Source organism: Aphelocoma coerulescens, chromosome 5 (genome assembly GCF_041296385.1).
Source record: "Aphelocoma coerulescens isolate FSJ_1873_10779 chromosome 5, UR_Acoe_1.0, whole genome shotgun sequence".
NCBI lineage: Eukaryota > Metazoa > Chordata > Aves > Passeriformes > Corvidae > Aphelocoma > Aphelocoma coerulescens.
The window spans coordinates 66,801,090-66,824,017 of record NC_091019.1 but is presented as its reverse complement, the minus strand read 5'-3'; the positions used below and the strand labels follow the sequence as shown (position 1 = coordinate 66,824,017).

At 47.2% G+C, this 22,928-nt stretch overlaps 1 protein-coding gene across 1 annotated transcript in view; it reads right to left on the bottom strand.

Annotated features, from left to right (window-relative positions):
* Positions 1-8,667: 8,667 nt before the first annotated feature.
* The window catches only part of MDGA2 (MAM domain containing glycosylphosphatidylinositol anchor 2), a 222,159-nt gene continuing 207,898 nt past the window's right edge, over positions 8,668-22,928 (bottom strand). Inside the window, exons 13-17 of the mRNA XM_069016095.1 lie at positions 22,498-22,653; positions 20,650-20,808; positions 15,301-15,431; positions 10,129-10,234; positions 8,668-9,622 (exon numbers count right to left, since the gene is read on the bottom strand). Coding sequence (XP_068872196.1) covers positions 9,534-9,622; positions 10,129-10,234; positions 15,301-15,431; positions 20,650-20,808; positions 22,498-22,653 — 641 coding nt within the window. The 3' untranslated portion in view covers positions 8,668-9,533. The remainder of the gene's footprint in view (positions 9,623-10,128; positions 10,235-15,300; positions 15,432-20,649; positions 20,809-22,497; positions 22,654-22,928) is intronic.

Below are 22,928 nucleotides of genomic sequence, written 5' to 3'. Positions count from 1 at the left end.
CTTCAAGCCCCTTGGAAATGGGACAAAAATTCCAAGATTTATTAAAATGAAAGGCCTGAGATCCTGCAAAAATCCATTCCCAGGAGGTTGTGTAATCCTTGTTCCCTGAGGAATTAGGATGGAAATGTCAAGGATTACTGAACACAGCAAAACTACCAATTTTTGCTTCATCCCAAAGAAACTGGGATTTAGATCCCTCCTCAGAATGTCATTTGACAGCTTTTTTTTTTTTCAATTAATTTGCAGCGCATAATTAAGCAATGTCAGAGAAGCATTGTGTCGTGGTGGGATTAGAGGGAATAATGGGCATTAGGAAAGGCCTGGAGCCACTCCAGTAATACTTTAATCCTTGCAAATACACCCCTGGCCTCCTGGCAGGAAAAAACCACAAGGCAACATGCCAAAAAACCTCCAAGAGGAATCAAAAATATTCCCTAAGGAGACAAATCTGACAGTGCTGCATCCAGAGAGCAGGAATATGTCAACTCCACAAAACTAGCCAATGGATTAGGAGCAGGAATTCATGCATCCATGCATTTTACAGGCCAGGCTTGATCCCATTTTATCCCACACTGGTCCTTTTCCCACAGATAAAGTTTCCAAAAATCTGTTAAAATCTATCCCAAAGATAGATTGGATGTTACTGGTTTGGTTTGGGAGTTTTTGGGAGAACATGGCCAAAATAAAACATTTTTGCTCGGATGTTTGTGTGAACCAACTTCCACAAATCTTTATGGAATTGGGTGGGATGGGGACACTGAGGTTCAAGTCTTGGGGTGTAAATCCAATTTATTTCCTGTAATTCCAAAGGGGAGGTTGGGTGGGGCTTGGAGCAGCCTGGGATATTGGAAGGTGTCCCTGCCCATGGGCAAGATGAGCTTTAAGGTCTTTTCCAACCCAAACCCTCAGGGATTCGGTGATTCTGACAGAAACATGGACAACACGGGCTGTGTTCGTATCCATGGGATGTGCCCTTGGGTCTCTTCCAGGCCCAGTGTGGAGCCAAAATCCAGTTTCCAGGAGGGAAGATGGAGCAGATCAATGGGATGAAGATCTCCACCCTGTCAGTGTCACCACTGAATATCCCCAGGATGGGATAATGGCCTGTGGAATGACTTCAGGTTCTGAGATCTAATGGGATAATGGGATTTTTTAGGCTGAAAAACAAGAGATGGGAAAGTTTCTCTTTTTTAAGCCATGAATTCCAGTGTGTTGCTGTTTGTCACCACCTGTGGAGAGCAAGACTCCTCTGGGAACTCTGAGTTTTCCCTCAGCTATCCATTTGGATGTGTGGTCACACTGACAGCTGACAGTCACTGATCCAATCAGCAAAATGATTGGAGCATTTTCCATGGTGGAAAATCATGGAGGCCTTTTCCGTGATGGAAAAAGGCAGGAAAAACAGGAAACAAGGAAATACAGGAAAACACAACAAGGAACAAAGTGTGCTTTCATTTCCATGGTCTCATTTCACCCACAGGAAAATCCTGAAGGGTTCTAGGAAGGTTTGTCCCCACACAGACCAGCAGGGACAGTGGCACTTTGGGGACAGGTTTGGGATCCCCAGGAACAGGACATGGAGGGACTGGAGCATGTCCAGGGACAAAAACAGAGCTGGGAAGGGGCTGGAGAGTTCCTGAGGGAGCTGGGAAAGGGGCTCAGGCTGGAGCAAAGGAGGCTCAGGGGGGACCTTGTGGCTCTGCACAAGTCCCTGACAGGAGGGGGCAGTGGGGGGGTCGGGCTCTGCTCGCAGGGAACAGGGACAGGAGGAGAGGGAACGGCCTCAGGCTGGGCCAGGGGAAGTTTAATTTGGATATTGGGAAGAATTTCTTCGTGGAAAGGGCTGTCCAGCCCTGGCACAGCTGCCCAGGGAGGTTTGAAGTCCCCATCCCTGGCAGGATTTAAAGCCCTGTGGATGTGGCAGTTGGGGACAAGGGGCAGTGATGGCCTTGGCACTGCTGGGCAATGGTTGGACTCAATCATCCCAGAGGGCTTTTCCAGCCTAAACAATTCCATGATTCTGAGATTTAGTCCCAGTAGAAGAGCAGGACCAGGAATAACCAGGCCATGCCTGCAGCAGAGAATGGACGTCAACCCTAAAACCTGATGGGCATCCTCCACACTGAACGATGTATCCAACAACCATGAGAAGTTTGGGATCATCATGCAGTGATCCAGGGGTGCTGTGCTGCACCAGCCCGTTACACACAGGCTGAGATTCCCGGGAGAGCTCCGTGTGCCCATCCCTCTATTCCCACACGGCACGGGAGGAGTGCTCCAAAACAAGGTACACACACATCCTCATGCAGGATGTTCTTGGTTTGCTTCCCAGGGATTAAATGGGAATTATGGAAAGCCAAAGAAATGGATTTTGACCCTCAACTGTCCATGAAGCTGGAAAAATTCTCCTGGGACCAGTCAAGGGAAGGACTGGCCCCAGCAGGGAAGAGGGTGGCCCAGTCTCTTCCTGCTCTAATTAAAACCTTTCAGTACTTAGCAAGAGGTGGAGGGATAAGGAAACACATTCCTACTTTCCCAAGAGGGCAGGGACATATGGAATGAGGAATATCCCCCACCAAACCCCGTCCCTCCCCTTCATCCCGGTGGATCCCGGAGCAGAAAACACTGGAAAAGACAGAAAATACTGCTGGCAATGGAAAAGGTACCCAAAAATCCAGAGTGGTTTCTTTTTTCTTTATAAAATGTACATAAAGAACATGAAACCCTTGAGGTAAAAGTGAGAGCAGTTTGGAACTCAACCAGATACAGACCCGACAATGACCCCAAATCAATCTACAGTGGGGGTGTAGGAAAAGAAGAGAGCAAGTTTGAGTTATGTACAACAGTGGAGATCGTTCAAATGTCCTCGTTATCCTATTTACATGAAATACATCCAATTACAGGTATTTATAGGGTATTTACAGACACAAACACTTCGTTTTTCCCCTTGCAGTTGGAGCGTGCAGCAGATCTGAGCATTCCTGAGAAGGTGCTGAGGCTCTTCGTTCTTTCTCTGAATAATTTGTGTTTCTTCAATCTCTTTTGTGGTCGTATCCATCCAAAAATTCCAGTTGTGGTTGTTGCAGTGATCCTGGTTTTCCCTCCCATCTGTGGAAGGTGAAAGTTGCCTGCGAAACTCCAGGATCCCGAGGGACCGGCGGGAATATTTCTCCAGTTGTAGCCATGACCTTGGTGGTGAGCAAAGCTCAATATTCACTTGTCCAAGCACTCAACATTCCAGTCTCTTTCTCAATGGGGGAAAAAATCTTACAGAGACTGGAAAAGGAAGGAAATTGATTGTAAATCACCTGTCCTAGGTCCCGTAAGGTGCCATCCAACCTGAATGTGTCACACAAGGAACCAGGCGGGAGAGGCCACTTCAGGATGCACAGATCTATCCATCCCATCCATCCCATCCATCCAGAGGGAACACAGATGGTCCTATTTAGGTTTTGGGTATCTGAAACCTTTCTTCTCAGGAATCTGAGATGGATTTTATCATTATTAGGTGTTGGAACAACTGCCCAGGGCAGTGGGGGAATTCCCATCCCTGCAGGGATTTAAAGCCCTGTGGATGTGGCACTTGGGGACATGGGGCAGTGGTGGCCTTGGCAGTGCTGGGGAATGGTTGGACTCCATGTTCTTGGAGGTAATTCCTAACCTAAATGATTCCATGATTCCATTACTCCCAGTAAGTTACAAAATGTGGGAAAAGACTGATGGGTCATGGCTGAACTGGGATGAGTTTGGGAGTTTGGGGAGGGACCCTTAAGGAAGAGGGAATTTCTCCTCGCTTGAGTCTCAGTATAACCCAACTATGGAAGTATCCAAGGCCAGGTTGGACAGGGCTTGGAGCAACCTGGGATAGTGGAAGGTGTCCCTGCCCATGGAAGGGGGATGGATTTTGATGGGATTTAAGGTCCCTTCCAACCCAAACCAGTCTGGGATTCTGGGATGTGTCGAATATAAGCTCCCCAATCTGACAGATGCAAAGGAAAACAAAAGAATACTTTAATAAGGATCAGCAGGATGTACAATCCCAAATTCCCTGTGTTTGGGTTAATGATCACTCCTGGTTTTTATCATACACCAACATTCCCATGGGATTTATGGGGCGAGACAGAGTCAGGGGTTTAGGGAGAGGTGACAGAAAAATTTTGGACACTGCAAGTCCTGTGAATGTGGGATTGCAGGAGCTGCAGGTCCCTAAATTCCTTTGCATGAGGGATAATCCAATGGTTTCATTCCTTCCGTGCTGACTGACACCAGAATCATGGTGGAGCATGTAAAAAGGGGAGAACATTCCTGCATGCTGCTTATTTTCCATTAAAAAAAAATAAAAAAAGAATTTGAAATGTAAAAGTAACCTTTTTTATAGCTTTTATAGTGTTATGGGAAAATCCAAGAATTATTCCAGATGGTTCCCAATCTCTTTATTAGCATGGAGAGGCAGGGAGTGCTTATAACTCGAAACTGGAGCTTTTTTTTATTGAACTGCTCCACAAACCCATTTTCCTGATGGATCACACACTTCTGGGGGAGGAAGAGAGTTTCAATTACCCCTCAATATATGAAAAAAACATTCCCGGCAAGTAAATTCTCCCAAAATAAAAACCAGGAAAGCCTCTTCCACTCAGCATGGAAAAAATTCGGATCCTTCTGCCTGAACTGCTCCCTACAAAGGGAATTCACTGCCCTGATGAGGCAAGCAGAGAAAACAAACTTGAACAAGAAGCTGATGCTCAGCTTTGTTTAAAAGTCTGGGGATCCCAATCACCCCAAAACTGATTATTCCGTTCCCATGTTGGATGAAGCAGGAATTCCAGTGCTGGATGTCAAGGAAAGCTCTAGGATCAGTGGAGGTTGGATCTCGCAGGTGGGGCTGGCAGATATTTGGGGGCTGGAAGATTCAGCTCCATCACTTTTGGGGGAACCAGAGGTTCTTCTCCCAAATTAAGAGGAAATTCCACACTCCCAAGGATTTCTGGCCTTCAAATCCTAATTGTGCAACCGTGGTGTCATTGGAATGGGTTTACTCCCTTTTAATCCATGTTTTTATCCCTCCTTCTATCCCATCCAGGATCCAGGCCAGGCTGGAGAAGAGGTGGGTTGGTAGCACGGTGAGATCCGAGCCTTTCATGATTTTGTAGGATTCAGCTTGTCCAGGGAAGATGCTCCATCCCCGGAAGTGTTCCAGGCCACATTGGAGGGGACTTGGAGCAGCCTGGGAGGTGTCCCTGCCATGGTAGGGGTGGGTCTGGGTGGGATTTAAGGTCCCCTCCAACCCACACCATTCCATAATTCCATGATTCCACATTCAATGTGCTTTGTGAAAGGAAAAGGGAAGTTCTCCAATACCATCCTTATCCTCCCAGATCAGCCTGAGAAAGAAATGAAAAAACCTGGAAAACTTCTCCTGTGTTCCACCCCCCTCTGCTTTGGGAACACCCAGCTAATTCCTGCAGCCATCCCATCAAACCCCGTCACTCCTCCCAGCATCCCAGCACTTCAGTTGCTGCACATTTCAGTATTTGATGTCCAATTTAAGAATCCATCGGGGACATTTCCAGGTTGGATACCCTGAAACTGAATCAGAGAGGTTTCAAATTCCAGGGAACTGCCAGTTCCAACTGCCTTTGATTGCTGCTCCAACATCTTCACATCCATTTTCAGTCCAAAATGTACAATAAAATAAAAACCAAGAGTAGCAAATTCACACCTCAAATTATTCTTCTTATCCATGGCCTGGAGTAAAATCCCATTTCCTTTTCAGTGCTTTATTTTGGGAATGGAAAGGAAGATAAAACTACTCTCACAATCATCATCGGGAACAGAAATCCATCTTTTCTTAGCACCTCCTGCACTCTAGCAGACTAAAACAGGAACAGGCATGGGAAATACATTTCCTTTCACACAAAATCCTGGGATTTTTGGGACACACAGATTATCCTGCCCTGAAAAAGACACCTGTGGTCTTTGTCAATTGAAATTCTTTATCAAACATTCCACAGGAGTGAGGGAAAGGAAAATCCAAATGGAAAGAGGAAACATGGATTTCAGCCTGCAGTTTTGGTCTGGGATCTAATCAATGGAGCAGGATCTCCTGTTCCTTATCATCCAACTCCCTTATCACAGGCGGGACATCACAGGGCACTTCCCAAATCCTAACTTCCCAAATCCTAACTTCCCACAGAGTTCCCATCATGCTGCCACCACCAGCCCTGCGGCTGGAGCTCTGCCCTGTGCCTGGAAAATTCATCTCCAATGAGCATCCAAGGTTCGGCTTGAGCCTATTTTTGGAAGGGATGGATTCAAGGGAAAAGCAGGAATGCTTCCTGTTTTCCTTCAGCCCAGTCTATGGAAGGTGTCCCTGCCTGTGGGGTTGGAATGGGATGAGCCTGAAGGTCACTTCTGACCCAAATCTTCTGGGATTCTGTGGAAATGATTGACAGATGGCCACTCTGGCTCCCAGCAGATCCAGGTCTTCCAAAAAGAGTCCTGCCAAAAGCACCCACGGAGAAGCCTCTTGGATCATCCCTCAGATCTGTGGCTCTCAGGAGCCATCCATGGGAAGATGCACGACAAGGTTTGGATCCTGAATTCCCAAACACACCAACCTCCGAAGGAAAATCTGCCTCAGGGTCTCACCATACCTGACCCGCTCCTCCATCCATTCATCCACAGAAAAAATCCAGAGCTTCCAAAGGGAAATTCGGTGATCTGTGTTTTTTAAGGGTGTCAAACCCCACAGTCCATCCAGACTCAGAGTTCCCACCACCTTCCAAACCCCACAGGCCACCAGACTCAGAATTCCCACCATCTTCCAAACCCTATGGTCCATCCAGACTCCCACCATCTTCCAAACCCCACAGTCCATCCAGATTTGGAGCTTCCCACCATCTTCCAAACCCCATGCTCCATCAGACTCAGAGGTCCCACTTTCTTCCAAACCCCACAGTCCATTCAGACTTAGAGTTTCCAATGTCTTCCAAACCCCACAGTCCATCCAGATTTGGAGTTCCGACCATCTTCCAAACCCCATGGTCCATCAGATTCAGAGCCAGTTTTCCAAACCCCACAGTCCATCCAGATTTGGAGCTTCCCACCATCTTCCAAACCCCACAGTCCATCCAGACTTGGAGTTCCCACTTTCTTCCAAACAGAGCAAGGTCCTGATAAACCCCAAGGCTGTGGGTTCGATCCTTGTATGGACCATTCAGTTCAGATTTGGACTCGATGATCCTTGCGGGTCCCTTCCAACCCAGAATATTCTGTGATTCCAGGGATGAGCTTTAAGGTCCCTTCCAACCTAAACCATCCTGGGACTCTCTGAAAATGTCCTGACTTGGAGTTCCCACCATCTTCTGAGCACAGGGACTTGAAGACACCAAAACTGCCTGAAAACCAGGGAGCCAAGGGCATCCTGGGAACGCTCCAGCCCCCGAGCACCACCAGTATGGACCAGTATAACTCCAGCTGACACCAGTTTAGCAAGGAACACCCTGCCAGGGCCTCAACAAACACACGCACCACGGGGCTGCCTTACCTGGAAAGAGGCTTTATTGAACAGAGCTGGAAAATTATCTCTTCAGTGGAATTACTGAATTTGCACAAACATTTCTCTACAGAATAAAAAAAATCAAGCCTTGTCATTGTTTTACTGCATCTCGTTGTGCTTTTTATACTCCTATTTGCAATTCTTATACTCATTTTTTTGTTTGTTTTCACATTTGTACTCCAATTATTTGCATATCAGGTTTTGTTTTTAATCCTAGGGTGTCGAGAGAACACAGAATAATAATAATAATTATAATAATTATAATAATAATACTCTTCTTTAGACAAAAGTCTTTCTTTTTTTTTTTTTTTTTTTTAAAGGAAGTTAAAAGCTGAGATAATTTAAGGAAAAAGGTCTTCAAATTTCATAACCAACTGGAAGGGAACTTTACAATGCAGTGGAAAACCGGCACGTGTTCGGGTAGCTCGAACCCATTTTGTACAGCTTTAATTTTTTTTTCCTTGTAAAAGTGGATTATTTTTAAATTTTTTTTCTAATTTTTTTTTTTTTTTCGCTACAATAACAAAATAATCTTTCGCCCTCTGCACCGATTCTGGCTCCGGGGCAGAGGCAGAGCCCCCTCGGGGCGTCCGGAGCTCCGAATGTCGGGAGCCATCCCAACGGAGAGGGAGAGTAAGAAAATCATCCTGTGTTTCACCACCTTCTGCATCAAGTGTGTGTCTGAACCATTTTTGTTCCTCTGGCTGACCCACTGGAGAACCTGAAACGACGACGACGACGACAACAAAAAGTGCTGCCCCCATCGGCAGCACCAACGGGAGCTGTTTCTAATGGATAAGAAGCTGAAAGGCCATGGCTGTCTGGAAGGTCACACAACACGGATCTCATCCCAAAGGCTTTCCACAGCAGCTTAGGTCCATCCATCCTTCTCCAGAAGCGGCTCCGTCTCCTTGCCTGCACACCCAGGCTCCAGAGTTTGTTTAGAAAAGAGTTTGCACAACCCACGTTTTTAGCGGTGCAAAGCTTCCGTGTTGAAATCATCGTTATTATATTTATTATATTTTTTTTCTTTTTTATATATATATATGTATATATATATATTTTGTTCTTTTTTTTTTTCTTTTTTTCTTTTTTGAAATCAGGCTTGTTTCATTGAAGGCACTTGGTTTCCATGGCAATTTATAAAAGACGGTGGTTTGGTTTCTTCACTTCCGTAGAGCTGATGACTCCGGTGGGGAGGGGAGAGGGATCTTCCAGCGGCCGCGAGCAAACTCCCAGTGAAGCCTGTGACAAATGTAAGCCCAGGTGGCACATCCTGGATGGGAATGCATGCAAGAGGAGACAGCACACAGTCACCAAGCAGAGCCATGAGGAATGACACGGGAATGTCTGCAAACAGCTCCGATTCCGGGTTATCCTCGAGGGGAGGTGACAGCCGAAGTAGAAAGGGCCGACATTTGTTTGACTCTACGCTAAAAACCTTCGCGAAGGGAAAATGAACGCCAGCTCTTCACATACCCTGTTTACAGTGAGGTGTTTCTCTCTCTTTGTATTTGTATTTCCTCTCTCTCTCTCTCTCTCCTTCCTCTTTTTTTTTGGCAGGCCATTAGGTTTCCATGGTAACAAGCAAACGATTCATTTGAAACAAAACCAGCCATGACTTTGTGCTTTGACAAGGGTTTCTAGAGCTCTTTGCCGAGAGTTCAACCAGATGATGCTGAATTCATCAGTGACCACAAAAGCACCTGAAGGTCTCTTCCTTACTTAGGCCAGATCTCGGTCTCACGCTTGGTTCTTAGTGAGTTCCACTCCCGTGACGCCTTTTCAAGTCCCCAGTGCTTTCTTAATCTTTTTTTTTTAATTATTTTTTAATTATTTATTTACGTATTTAGTTAACTTTCGAGTCAGTCAGTGGAGGAATCTTTGGTAGTTTGTTTGGAAATGTCCATTTTACAAAGACTCTTTCTTCATGCCAGTGCCTGGTGAATCTTTTGTAGCCTCTGCCAGGATAAGGTCACCTCTGATGACTTAAGACAGACACGAGGAGGAGGAGTGGGAGAAGTCGTATATGTACTAATGTCCCAACAGCACCTGATCGTAGATCTACAAAAAGGGGGGGGGAATAGAATTAAAGAGGTGCCCACACCCCCTCAGCATTGCTACAGTGCTCCAAGGTCACCTCCCACCACAAGGGGACAGAGACAGCCCTCACCAGGTGGATAGAGCAGGAACTGGGCTGAAAATCCACCTGGCTGTGTAGTTACCTCTGTTTTAGTGCATGCACGGGATGGAGGGATGAAACAAAGTCCTCAGGGAATCACAGCAGTGACTTCCATGGATTTCACATTGTGTGGGCCCCCCAGACATTGTTTTGATGTTGTTTTATCTGTCTCAGTGTCTCAAATATAGCCCAGCCTAGTGTGGAGTCACCCACTGCTCTCACCTCTGCCTCGTACCCATCCAGCATCTCCCACCTGAGCAAAGCATTCCCAAGGACAACATTCCACTTTAAACCTTCCAGTTGAACCAAAGCAGGGATTGTTCTGCTGGAAAAGATCCATTTGGGAAGTAGAAATACAGGAAGCAGCTTGTGGGGAGGAGCCACTTACTGTTGGCCGGTTGGTCGGATTTCATACACTCTCCTTCCACAATGGACACATCGTCAATAGCAATGTCCCCTTCGATTCCAGGGCCACGGATCCCTTCAAAGATGAGCTGGAAAAAAAGAAGCAGATCAGAGGGTGATAAGTAAAAAACATCCAGCAGAGAAGAGGGGGATAAATAAAAAATGTCCAGAAGATCAGAGGGGGATAGATAAAAAAGGTTCCATTGCGTTCGGCCTGGTGTTAACCCACGAGGATGGGCTTGGAATGCTCTACAGACACTTTTTGGGTGGGAAAAACTATTCAGTGGGTTTGGAATGCTTTGCAGACACTTTTGGGGTGAGAAAAAACAATTTAGTGGGTTTGGAATGTTGTTTCCCAGGGTGGGAAAACCAGCCGAGTTCTCATCAACGTGAGGGTGGACAAGGAGGGGGTGTGAGCTTTGAGGGCTTTTCCTTTCCGGAGTGAGCTGGAAATCATCCTCAGTCGTCACCTGGCGTGTCCAGAGCAGCTCCACCTCTGTGTGCTGCACTTGTGTGAGGACATTTCTGGAGCAAGGAGCAGGATTGGATGGAATAAAGATCTAAGGAGATTGGAGGTGTTTATCCCAGAAATTCCTGCCACCTGAAGAGGCACAGCTTGAGGAATGTGTTGAAGGACTGAGCATCCCCTCGAGCACAGACTCCATGAAAACACTCAGGAGCAAGAGAAATTCCGTGGAAAACAGAGGTTTCTGGCAAAGAGCAGGATTCAATGGAATTAAAGCTTTAAGGAGATTTTCCCCCAGAATTCCTGCCACCTGAAGTGAGTGGCAGAGGCACAGCTTGAGGAATGTATTGAAGGACTGAGTATCCACTTGAGCACAGATTCCATGAAAACACTCAGGAGCCAGAGAAATTCCATGGAAAACGGAGATTTCTGGCTCTTGGACGTGGCCCAACCAGTCCCTCCCATCCCATTGTCCACACTGGGATCCCTCATCTGCACCTGTTGGATGGGACAGGACCTGTCCCCTGCATCCTTCTCTGGGCCCAAAGCTTGGGAGAACCTGCCAGGATCCAGGCTGGTGTCTCTGCATCCATAACTCAAAGCTATTGTTATCTCAAGGGGAAGGGAATCCCTTGAGACAATTCTAAAGAATTGTTATCTCAGGAAGGAAATTCCTTTGGTTTGGGATCTCCCTGGTGGATTTTAACCTCCAAGATCTCCTGCTGGGGCAGGAATTGGTGGCGGGGGCAGCCCCACATCTCTCCTACCCCTTTTTTAAACAGAAACCAGTACCAAAAAAACCCCCACTTTTCTTAAAATTAAGACATTTGCAAATAACCTAATTCGGTATTGTGGAAGTAAATTCCATGCTAGGATCTATTTTTCCCAACATGTGGGTTTAGAAGCTTAGATTTCCTCTAGGAATGTTTTTTCAGAGGAATTGGGTTGCATTTTGGCATTTTAGTTCTATTTAAGAGGAACTTTAACCTCTGTAGAGTGGCTGACTGGGATTTTAAGGTCCTGTTCATAATTTTCTCTCCAATATTCCTTGCCTGACACCAAACTGCTGGAAAAGGAAATCGTGCCTGCATGGTGAGAGGAAAACATCTCCTCCCCCAAAATCCAGCCCCAGCTCGTTGGCAGCAGGCACAACACCCATCAGTGGAGTTGAAAGTCCAATTTTCCCTGACAATGGAAAACAATTTCCAGCCTAAAGGGCTCTGTCCAAACACAACAGGCGGCGTTTAATTAAAAGCTGCGTTTGGCAGCAGCTCCGGTAGCCCTCAGAGAGGGGTTGCTCCACACTCAGAACAAATCAGAGCACAGGAGTTGGCAGGGCAGGAGCAGAACCCAGCCGGCAGCTCCCAGGGATGGGCAGGAGGTGCCAATCGAGCAGAATTCCCTATCAGTATCCCCCCAAAAAAAGCCAACCCCATTGTGGTTTTGCAAAGCTGTTGTTACAAATACTGCATCCAGCTGAAGAAAAGGGGGGTTCTGGGTGCAGAAAAGCCACCCTGCTCTTAATGGAATGGAATTCTGACCCTAAAAAGCCAATCCTGAGTGGTTTTTGGAGATTCAGCTTCTGCCTCATCCCTGGCAGTGTCCAAGGCCAGGTCGGATGAGGCTTGGAGCACCCTGGGATATGGAAAGTGTCCCTGCTCATGGCAGGGGGGAACAAGTTGGTTTTTAAGTCCCTTCCAGCCCAAAGCAGTCTGGGACTCTTGGATTTTCCCACAGGATTTCAGGCAGATTTTTATCCTCCCCCATGTGCCCCTCTCACCCCTTCTCCCTTTCCCTGCCGGGCACTTGGGGAGTCCCAGGACAATCCCACCAGGTGGGCGGGTGCAGGAGGGGTTTCAGGGTGTCATTAATTACCCCAAAACTGGGGAGTTGAGAGGTTTCCGTTTGGTGCACATCGACCTGCAAAAGGGGTTAAAATCCTGCCAGAGACTGGGCTGACTGGGACAAACTGGTCTCTCACATTCCCCCTGTCAAGGACACCTCCAGCCTAAAAATTGGGAGTATTCCCTTTTGGATGGGTGAGTGGAAGCGCTGAGATCATCCAAACATGGAGAGAAATCCTAAAGGAACTCCACAATAGTTTTGTGATTTGGGATTGGGAATCCTGCAGGCCCAAGGGCTGCAAGCCTGGATGTTCCCAGCCCATCCTGCTGCTGTTGGAGTTCTTTGGACACAAAGTGACCAGATCTGGGTGGGCTGAGCCTGTCTGGGGCTCAGACAGCGGGGGGTGGCACTGACCCAGCAGGAGGGACCAGGACCTGCTGATACCAATCCTTTGGGATAAATCCTGGAGGTTTTATTTGGATACTGCAATATTTAGATCCTAAAGTAGCAATAAATCTAATCCCAATCATCCACACCGTTGCCATGTCCTGCTGCTCAAACCTGAACTAAAATTGACATTTCCTGGATGACAAAATCAACGTTTCCTCCTGGTTTTGGGGCTCTCTATTTTTGGGGTGTTCATTCCTTACAAATATTGAATATCTGAATATCTGATCCGGATTTGTGGAATATTTTTGAGATTTAAGGCACTGCAGTGCTCCCAGTTCTCCAAGACAAGAGCTTTGTTCTATATCACAGGGACTGACAAGGTATAAAATCTTTTCCCTCTATAAATTACCCTATAAAAAGTTTTAATTTCCTTGTCACTGCCATGTTTTACTGCAAAGATTCCCTTCACTTCCCTCTCCTTAAATTTAATGGGGAGCTTTATATTCCTTCCTACTTACACTCCTAAATGGAAAATGAAATTTGCTTTGATGCAAGAGATGCTAAAAAAAAGGAATTTAGGGCTCTGAGTGCTCTGACATTTATTTGTTAAATTTGGTCAGAGCTTTGCATTTATTTTATGCTGAAACCTTTAAACACAACAATGGAAAAGGTGAAAAACAGCCAAGGAGAGGAGCTTCCCTTTGGAATCTCCCTCCCCCACTCCCCGGGATTGCTGCTACCAAATCCTTTCCATTTCCCTGCCCAAATGTCTGATTCTTCCCTGATTTTCTAAAGCCCTTCCCAGGTCTCCAAAACCCCCTCAGATCCCTCAAATCCATCTTGTCCCTCCCTTTCCCAGGCCATTTTTTATGTTCAGATACTAAAACATGTCTCTGTTGTTCACTCTTCAGAGTTCTTGGATTTTTCCCAACTTCACCAATGAAAAACTCAACCACTCTGATCTTTTCTGTGCTTGGCCCAGGCTCTGAGGGTTCCTCAGCTCTGCTCTCCCTCTTCTCCCCATTCCTGACACTTTGCTCCCATCAAACATCCCAGAATCCCAGCCTGGGACACCTCCCACTGTGCCAGGCTGCTCCCAGCCCCAATGTCCAGCCTGGCCTTGGGCACTGCCAGGGATCCAGGGGCAGCCACAGCTGCTCTGGCAATTCCAGCCCAGCCCCTGCCCACCCTCCCAGCCAGCAATTCCCAATTCCCAATCTCCCATCCAGCCCTGCCCTCTGGCACTGGGAAGCCATTCCCTGGCTCCTGTCCCTCCATGCCTTGTCCCCAGTCCCTCTGCAGCTCTCCTGGAGCCCCTTTAGGCCCTGCAAGGGGCTCAGAGCTCTCCCTGGAGCCTTCCCTTCTCCAGGTGAACATTTCCAGCTCTCTCTCCTGTCTCACTGTACTTCACATATCCGTCTCCCTCAATTTTCCTCTAATTCCCATCCTTGCAATTGCTCTGCAATCCCATGGACCAAACCATTTGTCTCCTGTCAATGCCTCTCACGCATGGAAATAAAAACCAAGGATGAGGAATTCCCTGAAAATAAAGGAAGCGAAACCCAATGTGAGTTTTTAGGAGAGCAGTTTGGATTTGCGCTGAAGGAATCTTCCAAGGCCAGGTTGGACAGGGCTTGGAGCAGTCTGGGATAGGGGAAGGTGTCCCTGCCCATGGCAGGGGATTAATGGGATGGGATTTAATCAGATGGGATTTAATGGGATGGGATTCAAGGTCACTTCAAACCCAAACCAGTCTGTGACTCTTTCTCCCAAAAATACATTTTCTCCCCCAGGGTGCCTGGAGGTGACAGAGAGCTCTCAGAGGAGAACCCTGCACTCCGGGCATGGCTTGTGACTCCCACGTTCCATCACCACATTCCCAGCCTTGCTTACAGCAGGACCTGCTGGCAGCAGCAGCTGCTTTTTTGGGATGGCTCCTATTCCAAACAGCTCCCGGAGTGCCTGAGAACTTCCCCTAAAGGTCCCTCAGCCCCTCCCTGTCAACCCCAGCAGGAAATGTGTGAAAAACCTGTCACAACCCCGCTGTGTCTCATGCTCCCAGAAAACACTCCCAGATCATTCCTTTTTCCGCAGAAAATCCATATATTTCCAAAAACCTCCAACACAGGGGCCCTAAATCACTTCTCCCAGCGAGGAATTTTATATCCCACTTGCTAATCTGAAATCACAACCTGCTGGAATCACTGCCAGCATCTTTTGGATTACATTTTATTAAGGATTAACCCCCCATGGATAATTCCAAATCCCATTGGATTCTTTAGGAAGCAGGAAGGTGTTTTGAGTTCAAGCATTATTAAGCTCCGTGGTGCTCAAGGAGAGCAATTATCTGTCCGTGAGCAGCTTCCAGAGCTGTGAAACCCCATAGAAAAGGGTCAGTGTTCCCAGTCCACCTCCTAGCCCCAAATTCCCGGTTCTTGGAGGTGCCAGCCTTACCTGGAATGAGGTGGGGGGGTTGATGTTCACCCGGGCTTGGTTCCAGTGCTGTCCCTTGTTCCCACTTGAAGACCACAAGGGGTTTTCTATGGCAGTCTGACCTTTGAGCCGCAGGTAAACGTTTAAACTTCCTGGAAAAGAGGAGGAGAACTGGAGTTGGGAAGGCTCTGCCTGGAGCAGGGATGCTGGGCTGGCTGCAGCACCCTCCTCACCCATTTTTCCATGGATCTGAGCAGGTGTGGAACTTCCTCAGCATGAATTCAAAAGCTTTGCAATTCAGGAATGCTGGGAACTGGTGATGGGAAACTCCCAGCGGAGGGGAACTGGGCACCCATCCTGCAGCTTAGGAAAGGCACAAGAATTCCAGGGAAAACAGGCAAAAAGGAATTTTCTGTGCTTTGGAGCAAGAAATTGGCATTTAAACCTCCTTATCCAGGGAGAAATCAGCAATTTGGTTGCTTTATGCTGAACTCTTGCTTAAAACCATCCAGCTTTCCTCTGCCCATTGTTGAAGCCTTGGAGTGCCCTAGAGCCTGGCAGATCCATCTGCCACAGAGAGAGATGTGACACCCTTGGGAATATTTCTGTAGGACAACAACATCCTCTGAGTTAAAATAATCTCCAAAATCTCTCCCCATGCAGGAAAAATCCTCAGAGCTGCACCTTTCCCCACCAGTAAGCAACTGGTGCCAGCACAGACATTTTTGACACCAGGGTCACCTGCAGGCATGAACAGAATGAGACTCTTGGTGCACCAAAAAAACCCCAAATTTCATTTATCTGGGTTCATGAATTCACAGAATTTGGGGGTTTTGGTCCTGTTTGCCACTATGGTGGCCTGCGGATGCGTGGGGCAGTGGGGCCTCCTTGTGCTCTGGAAATTCGATGTGTTTCTCTTAATCTGAGACATTCAGACAGCTACGTTCCCACAGGAGCAGCGTTTTTTGGGATGTTTGGCACAGCAGATCCCACAAATGACTTTTCCAAGGGAAGCTCCCAGATCTGAGGCAGCTGCACCTGCTGAGGAGAAGTCCTTATTTCCAGCAAAAGCCAAACGTGGAGCTTTGGAAAACATCAGGCTGGACATTCAGTGGAGCAGGAAACATTCCCCTGATGGCTCCTTCACCAGGGTGACCGGAATGGGATCATCCATCTTCCCTGGAGGAGCTGGGAAGGGAGCCCTCCTCCCACTGCAGCAATCCCGCCTGGAGTGCAGGGAATGGGCACAAAGGAAACGGGATCGGCTGAGGAAAGTCTGGCTCTGCCTCCACACAAAGCAGGGAAAGACCTAAAACGGAGAGGGATTGCAAAGGGATTCCTTTAGCCCAGCCCAGGTGCATGGAGCAAGGCTGGGAATGCTGTTAGGACTCATCCCTCCTCCAAATATATTTCTATTTCTATATTTATATTTACATTTACATTTACATTTCTATTATTTATATTTATATTTATATTTATATTTATATTTATATTTATATTTATATTTATATCATATCATATCATTGTAATGTTATATTGTAATATTATGTTGTATTATTATGGAATCATGGAATGGTTTGGGATGGAAGGGATCTTAAATCCCATCCCATTCCACCCCTCCCATGGGCAGGGACACCTCCCACTATCCCAGGTTGCTCCAAGCCCCAGTGTCCAGCCTGGCCTTGGACACTTCCAGTGATGAAGCTCAAACTGAATCTTCCAAAAATGCTCAGGATTGTCCTTACAGGGCATGGATCAGGATGGGCTTTAAGGTCCCTTCCAACCCCAACCATTGTGGGATTCCATGAAGTGACTGGCAGGAGGCAAAAGCAGTGGCCAGGACTAAAAACTGGGAATGAAGGAATAAAGTTCCGTTTCTCCTGCCAGGAGAGCACGGGATGCTCTGGGATCATCTCTGCCATCTCGGCCCTTCCACTTTCACACTCTGCTCTCACAGCGGGTTCTGCTTCCCCCTTTTTTTTTTGGGATGGCTCTCTCATGGCAGGAAAAATTATTGCTCTTGGAGTATCAACTGGAAATGTCCCATTTTGGGGTGTGGATGGAAAAATGGGAAGTATGGATTGTTGGAATGGGTGGTGACAGCTCTAATGGATGTACAAATTCCTTTTGTTTCAGCCCTGGAACACAGAAAAGACAGAGACTCTTCATCTTCCTCTTCCCAACAACAGCTCCTTGTCTGCTTTAAATCAAGGAATGGGAATTCCTATTTCTCTTATTTTAGGGATAATCCACCTCTCCTTTGGATCCACAGCTGGTTTCTCTGGCAGCCAGCACTCCCCAAGGGAGCTCTGGGATCTGGCAAGAATTACAATCCCACTTGTGAGCAGGAGCTGCGTGTTTCAGGTGAAGAAACCCCTTCTCTTCCCAAATCCCACTGCCACGAAATGGGATGGGATAACGCTGCTTATCTCCTGGATGAACACCAGGGATGATCTCAGTGATGAGCTCAGCTCTGCACTCTGCTCCCTGCGAAGGTTCCCAAGGACCTCTCCTTATCTCCAGGGAAATTTCAGCCCCTTCTCCACAGAATCCCAAGTTCTGACCAGCAGGCACAGAAGCTGAGCTGGATAAACTGGGAAGGGGTTTTAATTATTTAAAACAGGAATATTCTCCTACCACTGGGATCTCTCAGTTTTAGGAATGGAGGATGAAGCATCATCTCCCTTAAACCCCAAGACCAATCCACACCAGGAACAGAGCATGATTCCAGAATCACATCCCATTTTCTTAGGGATCTTTCCAAACATTATTGGAAGTGCAGAAACAATTGGATGAGCACTGAAATTCTTTTGGAAACAAAGTGCTTTGTCCCTGAGAGATGGGAATAACAGCCCTGGTACTGCTTGGGATTCTTTTGGATCCTACAGCACAGGGATCATAAATGAGATATTGGGAATTGGGAATTGCTGGCTGGGAGGGTGGGGAGGGGCTGGGCTGGAATTGCCAGAGCAGCTGTGGCTGCCCCTGGATCCCTGGCAGTGCCCAAGGCCAGGCTGGACATTGGGGCTGGGAGCAGCCTGGGACAGTGGGAGGTGTGGGGTGGGATGAGATGGGATTTAAGATCCTTCCAACCCAAAACATTCAGGGATTCTGTGGTGTTTGGAGCTCAGTCAGCACCTCCAACCCTGCTGTGGTGGATGAATCCATGAGCTGGGAATGCCTCCTAATCCAAGAGCTGCCCTGACTGGCAGGATTCATTCCCAAAGGGGGATAGGAAGCACCTCTCCACACTGGCAGCAAATTCCAAAGCCCCGGTGAAGGGTCAAGGCTTGTGACAGCTGGTGATAAAACAGTTAATCTGTCCCAGCAATGGGATTTGGAATTATCCACGGGGGATTAAGTCTTCATAAAATGTAATTCCGAAAAAATCTCTATTACCAATTAAATATTTCCCACGGAATGGCCGGGGTTGGAGACACCTCTGGAGCTCATCCCGTCCAAAGCGTGGCTTAATTAAAGCAGGTGCTTAGGACCAGATACCACTGGATTTTGGAATCTCCAAGGACAGGGATTTCCCAACTTTCCTGAGCAACCTGTGCCAGTGTTTGACTCTTTTCAGCTAAAAAAAATGTAGTTTTATGTTTAAATGGAATTGTCCCCACTTTAATTTACTCCCATTGTCCCTTGTCCTCTCCCTGAGCATTCCTGAGCTTCCTCACACTCTTCATCCAGGAATTTTTCCAAGGGATAAGACCCCCCCGAGCCTTTCCAAGGCCAGGTTGGACAGGGCTTGGAGCACCCTGGGATAGTGGAAGGTGTCCCTGCCCATGGCAGGGGTTGGAATGGGATGAGTTTAAGGTCCCTTCCCACCCAAACCAGTCTGGGATTTTGGGATTCTATAAAAGAATGGAATTTTGAACTTTGGCTAAAATGATGGGAGTTGTAGTTTTTAAAAACTAAGGAACCAAAGTGATACTGAGCAATTTGGGATTTTTACAACTCATGTCCATATTCCCAGGAATAAATCCAGTGGAATTCTGGTCGCTGATCACCACTGTCACCTGGGGTCAGATCCTTCCCTGCCTTGGCAATTCAAGGATTTCCACAAGGAAAGGGGGATCCCAGCAAAAATCTAGGGACAGATGCTTGCTCAAGAGGAAATAGAGGAAAAAAAACCCAAATCCCACTGGTTTTGGACAGACTTCAGTGTCTGTTTTTCTTTACATTATCCCAAAAAACCTTTACACTCCAAATATTTATCAGGAATTCCAGAAACCCTCGATGTTTATAATTCGTTCTTCATAATGCACCATAAATAAACGACCAGAATATGAATATATGTTGCAATTTCTGTATTTTCTCTCAGCATGGAGTGGCTGAATCCCTTCTTTCCAATAAAAATCCCAGCTCCTGCTGCAGCACAGAGCCAGGAGAATTCCAACCTGGGGCTGCATCCACCTTCCTGCAGCACTAAAAAACCTGAGTGCACTTGTCTGCTCCGCTTAAAATCCGAGCTCTGCCTGAGGGCAGGGGGACCTTGGACAAAGCAACCACCAGAATTCCCTGGGAGGATGAGTTTGCCCTTGAAACAGAGATAAAAATACATCAAATCAGGTCACTCTGACACTGGAAAACCTCTTGGCAAGCTGGGAGCACCAAGAACCCCACAAAAGACTTCCAAAAATTGGCTTTTTGTTGTTTGGACTTTTGTATTTTTCCACTTTTTTTTTTTTTTTTCTCCATGCCACAGAAAGAAATTAAACCTGGGTGTTGGAAGAGCCAGGACTAAAAATAGACTGGTAGGTACCCTTTGAAAATCCACATTCCTGCAGCTTTGGAGCAAATTTGCCATGACTTTTCCACAGGAAACACCTGGGGAATGCTGCTGCTCCCTGCCTGACCCTGAATCCAGTCAGGAATGCCTGAAGCACTCACAGATACCCCTTGAAAATCCACATTCCTGCAGAGTGGGAGCAAATTCTCCATGACTTTTTCATGGAAAACACCTGGGGAATGCTGCTGCTCCCTGCCTGATCCTGATTCCGGTCAGGAATTCCTAAAACATCCCATTAGAAGTAGAAAAAAATCCATGTTAACATCAACTTTTCTCTTTCCAGGCTCTAAAATTCCCATTTAAATCAATGGGATTCCCATTTGATTCCCTGCTCAAAATCTCACTTGTGCAGGAAACACTTCCCAGTCGTAAGAAGGAAATTCCTCCTTCCTACAAATTCCTGATTAGTGGAAAACAGAATTTTGCCACAATTTGGATGCTCTCAAGCTCCTCCCTGGGTTACAACAGGCCCTCAGAGGGGCTGGCACTCCTCCCATGCTTTGCCTTCAAACAAGAGGAAGTTTTTCCAGCTATTTTTCCCAAAGGAAAGGACCGGGACATTGGCTTTCTCTCACCTATGTGCTGTCCATACATGTGATAGTAGAAGCTGAAGCAATAGGCCGTGTTGGTGGCTCCGTAGGGATTTTTGGGAGCGACACTGAAAACGGGACTGACGAGTCTGGCCTTTTCCCCCTCCAGCCTGGGCCGGGACGTCTCGATGTACATGTAAAAACCTGGAAAAATCCAAAGGGAAATCCTTGGGATGAGGCCCTCAACACCCAACACAGAAGGAAATCCTTGGCATGAGGTTCTCAACACCCAGCACAGACGGAAATCCAACGCAGAAGGAAATCCAACACAGATGGAAATCCTTGGGATGAGGCCCTCAACACCCAACACAGAAGGAAATCTTCGGGATGAGGCCCTCAACACCCACCACAGAAGGAAATCCTCGGGTGAGGTTCTCAACACCCAAGACAGAAGGAAATCCTCGGGTGAGGTTCTCAACACCCAACACAGAAGGAAATCCGTGGCATGAGGCCCTCAACACCCAACACAGAAGGAAATCCTTGGGATGAGGCCCTCAACACCCAGCACAGAAGGAAATCCTTGGGATGAGGCCCTCAACACCCAACACAGAAGGAAATCCTTAGGTGAGGTTCTCAACACCCAACACAGAAGGAAATTCAGGAACACATTGGGATCATCCTGATAAAGTTTTCACTTCCGTCTCCCACCACGGCATTTCTGGGAGTCATTTTTACCTGCATGAAGCCCCCAAGTTTCTAAAAGCTGCCCCAAAGCCGTGTTTTCCATGAAAACTAAAATCCAGGCAGCAGGACTGTGCTGGAAGACACCTCCAAACTGATGAACCTTTGCACAAAATTGGAGTGGGTTCAGCCTTCAGTCCTGAGGGGGGAATTTGTCCCTGGAAACACGACTTGTGAAATAAAAGGGAAAAATGCCATGATGGGAACCTTTCAAGGATTATTTTCACCTGGCTGTATCAATCCCAAAGAAGACAATGTCCATTTATTCCATTCCTGGACTGTGCCAACCACAGAGATATTATTTAATTAATCCAACCACATGAATGAGGTGCAGGAGGAAATTTTTCCCCTTTGGAAGTGCACACAATAAAATAGTGGGAGCTGCTGCAGGTCTCAATAAATTCAGCTCAATGTGTCGGACTTTTCAAATGCAAATCCACGCTGCAGTTGGGAGCACACGGTAACAGGGGCAGCAGATTGAAAATTGCACATTTGAACAATAGCCAGAGCAAAACTGGGGCAAAAACCACCTCGTTGGGACAGGCTGAGAGAGCCCAAGGTAGAATTTAAACGACAGAAAGCAGGAGAATATTTTAAGGTGAGACAGGTTTCCCCACTGGCCTTTAATGTGAAGGGAATCGCTTTGAAAATGGCACAATAAAAACGAGGCAAGGTGGGAAATGGCACCATCAGGGGCTGTGCTTTGGGACCAGTCACTCCTCAGCACTGGCAAGTCCTTCTAGGAGACCCTGAAGGATCTTGGTATGAACTTAGAGCCCCTTGCAGGGCCTAAAGGGGCTCCAGGAGAGCTGCAGAGGGACTGGGGACAAGGCCTGGAGGGCCAGGAGCCAGGGAATGGCTTCCCAGTGCCAGAGGGCAGGGCTGGATGGGAGATTGGGAATTGGGAATTGCTGGCTGGGAGGGTGGGCAGGGGCTGGGCTGGAATTGCCAGAGCAGCTGTGGCTGCCCCTGGATCCCTGGCAGTGCCCAAGGCCAGGCTGGACATTGGGGCTGGGAGCAGCCTGGGACAGTGGGAGATGAATTTAAATCCTTTCCAACCCCAATCAGTCTGGGATTCCATGACCAGGAAGTGGCTGAACTGCCTGTCCTGGCCAGTTCCTTTATCCCAAATTCCTCAGTGCTGGATCTTACCCTCCTTGGAGCCGGTGCGATCAGCGTTGGGCCCCGTGTTCGGGGTGTACTTCGTGTCCCTCGTGGCAGTGCTTTGTTTTGTCCAGTCAAAGTTGTCTGTGTCATCTTGAGTGAACAGGCAAATGTTCCCATCCTCAAAGCCACAGTGGAACTCTCCTGCCGAAACAAAGAACAGCAATTCAGCGGGCCGAGTTTTCCATCCAATCCTTATTTTTCAAATTCTTTGTAAATCATACACAGTTTTCTTTTGCAGCGAGCTCAATGAAAAAATAAATCAGGGTCCTCAATTTGTGCTGGCGCTACTTGAAATGATATTTAAAACTTTTTGTAGAGCTCCTCCTCACGTATTCAGATTTCTACAGCTGCTTTTAGAGGTGTTGTCTCTTCTTACCTTTCTAAAAAGCTGGGAAGAACAGAAGCATGTCCATAAA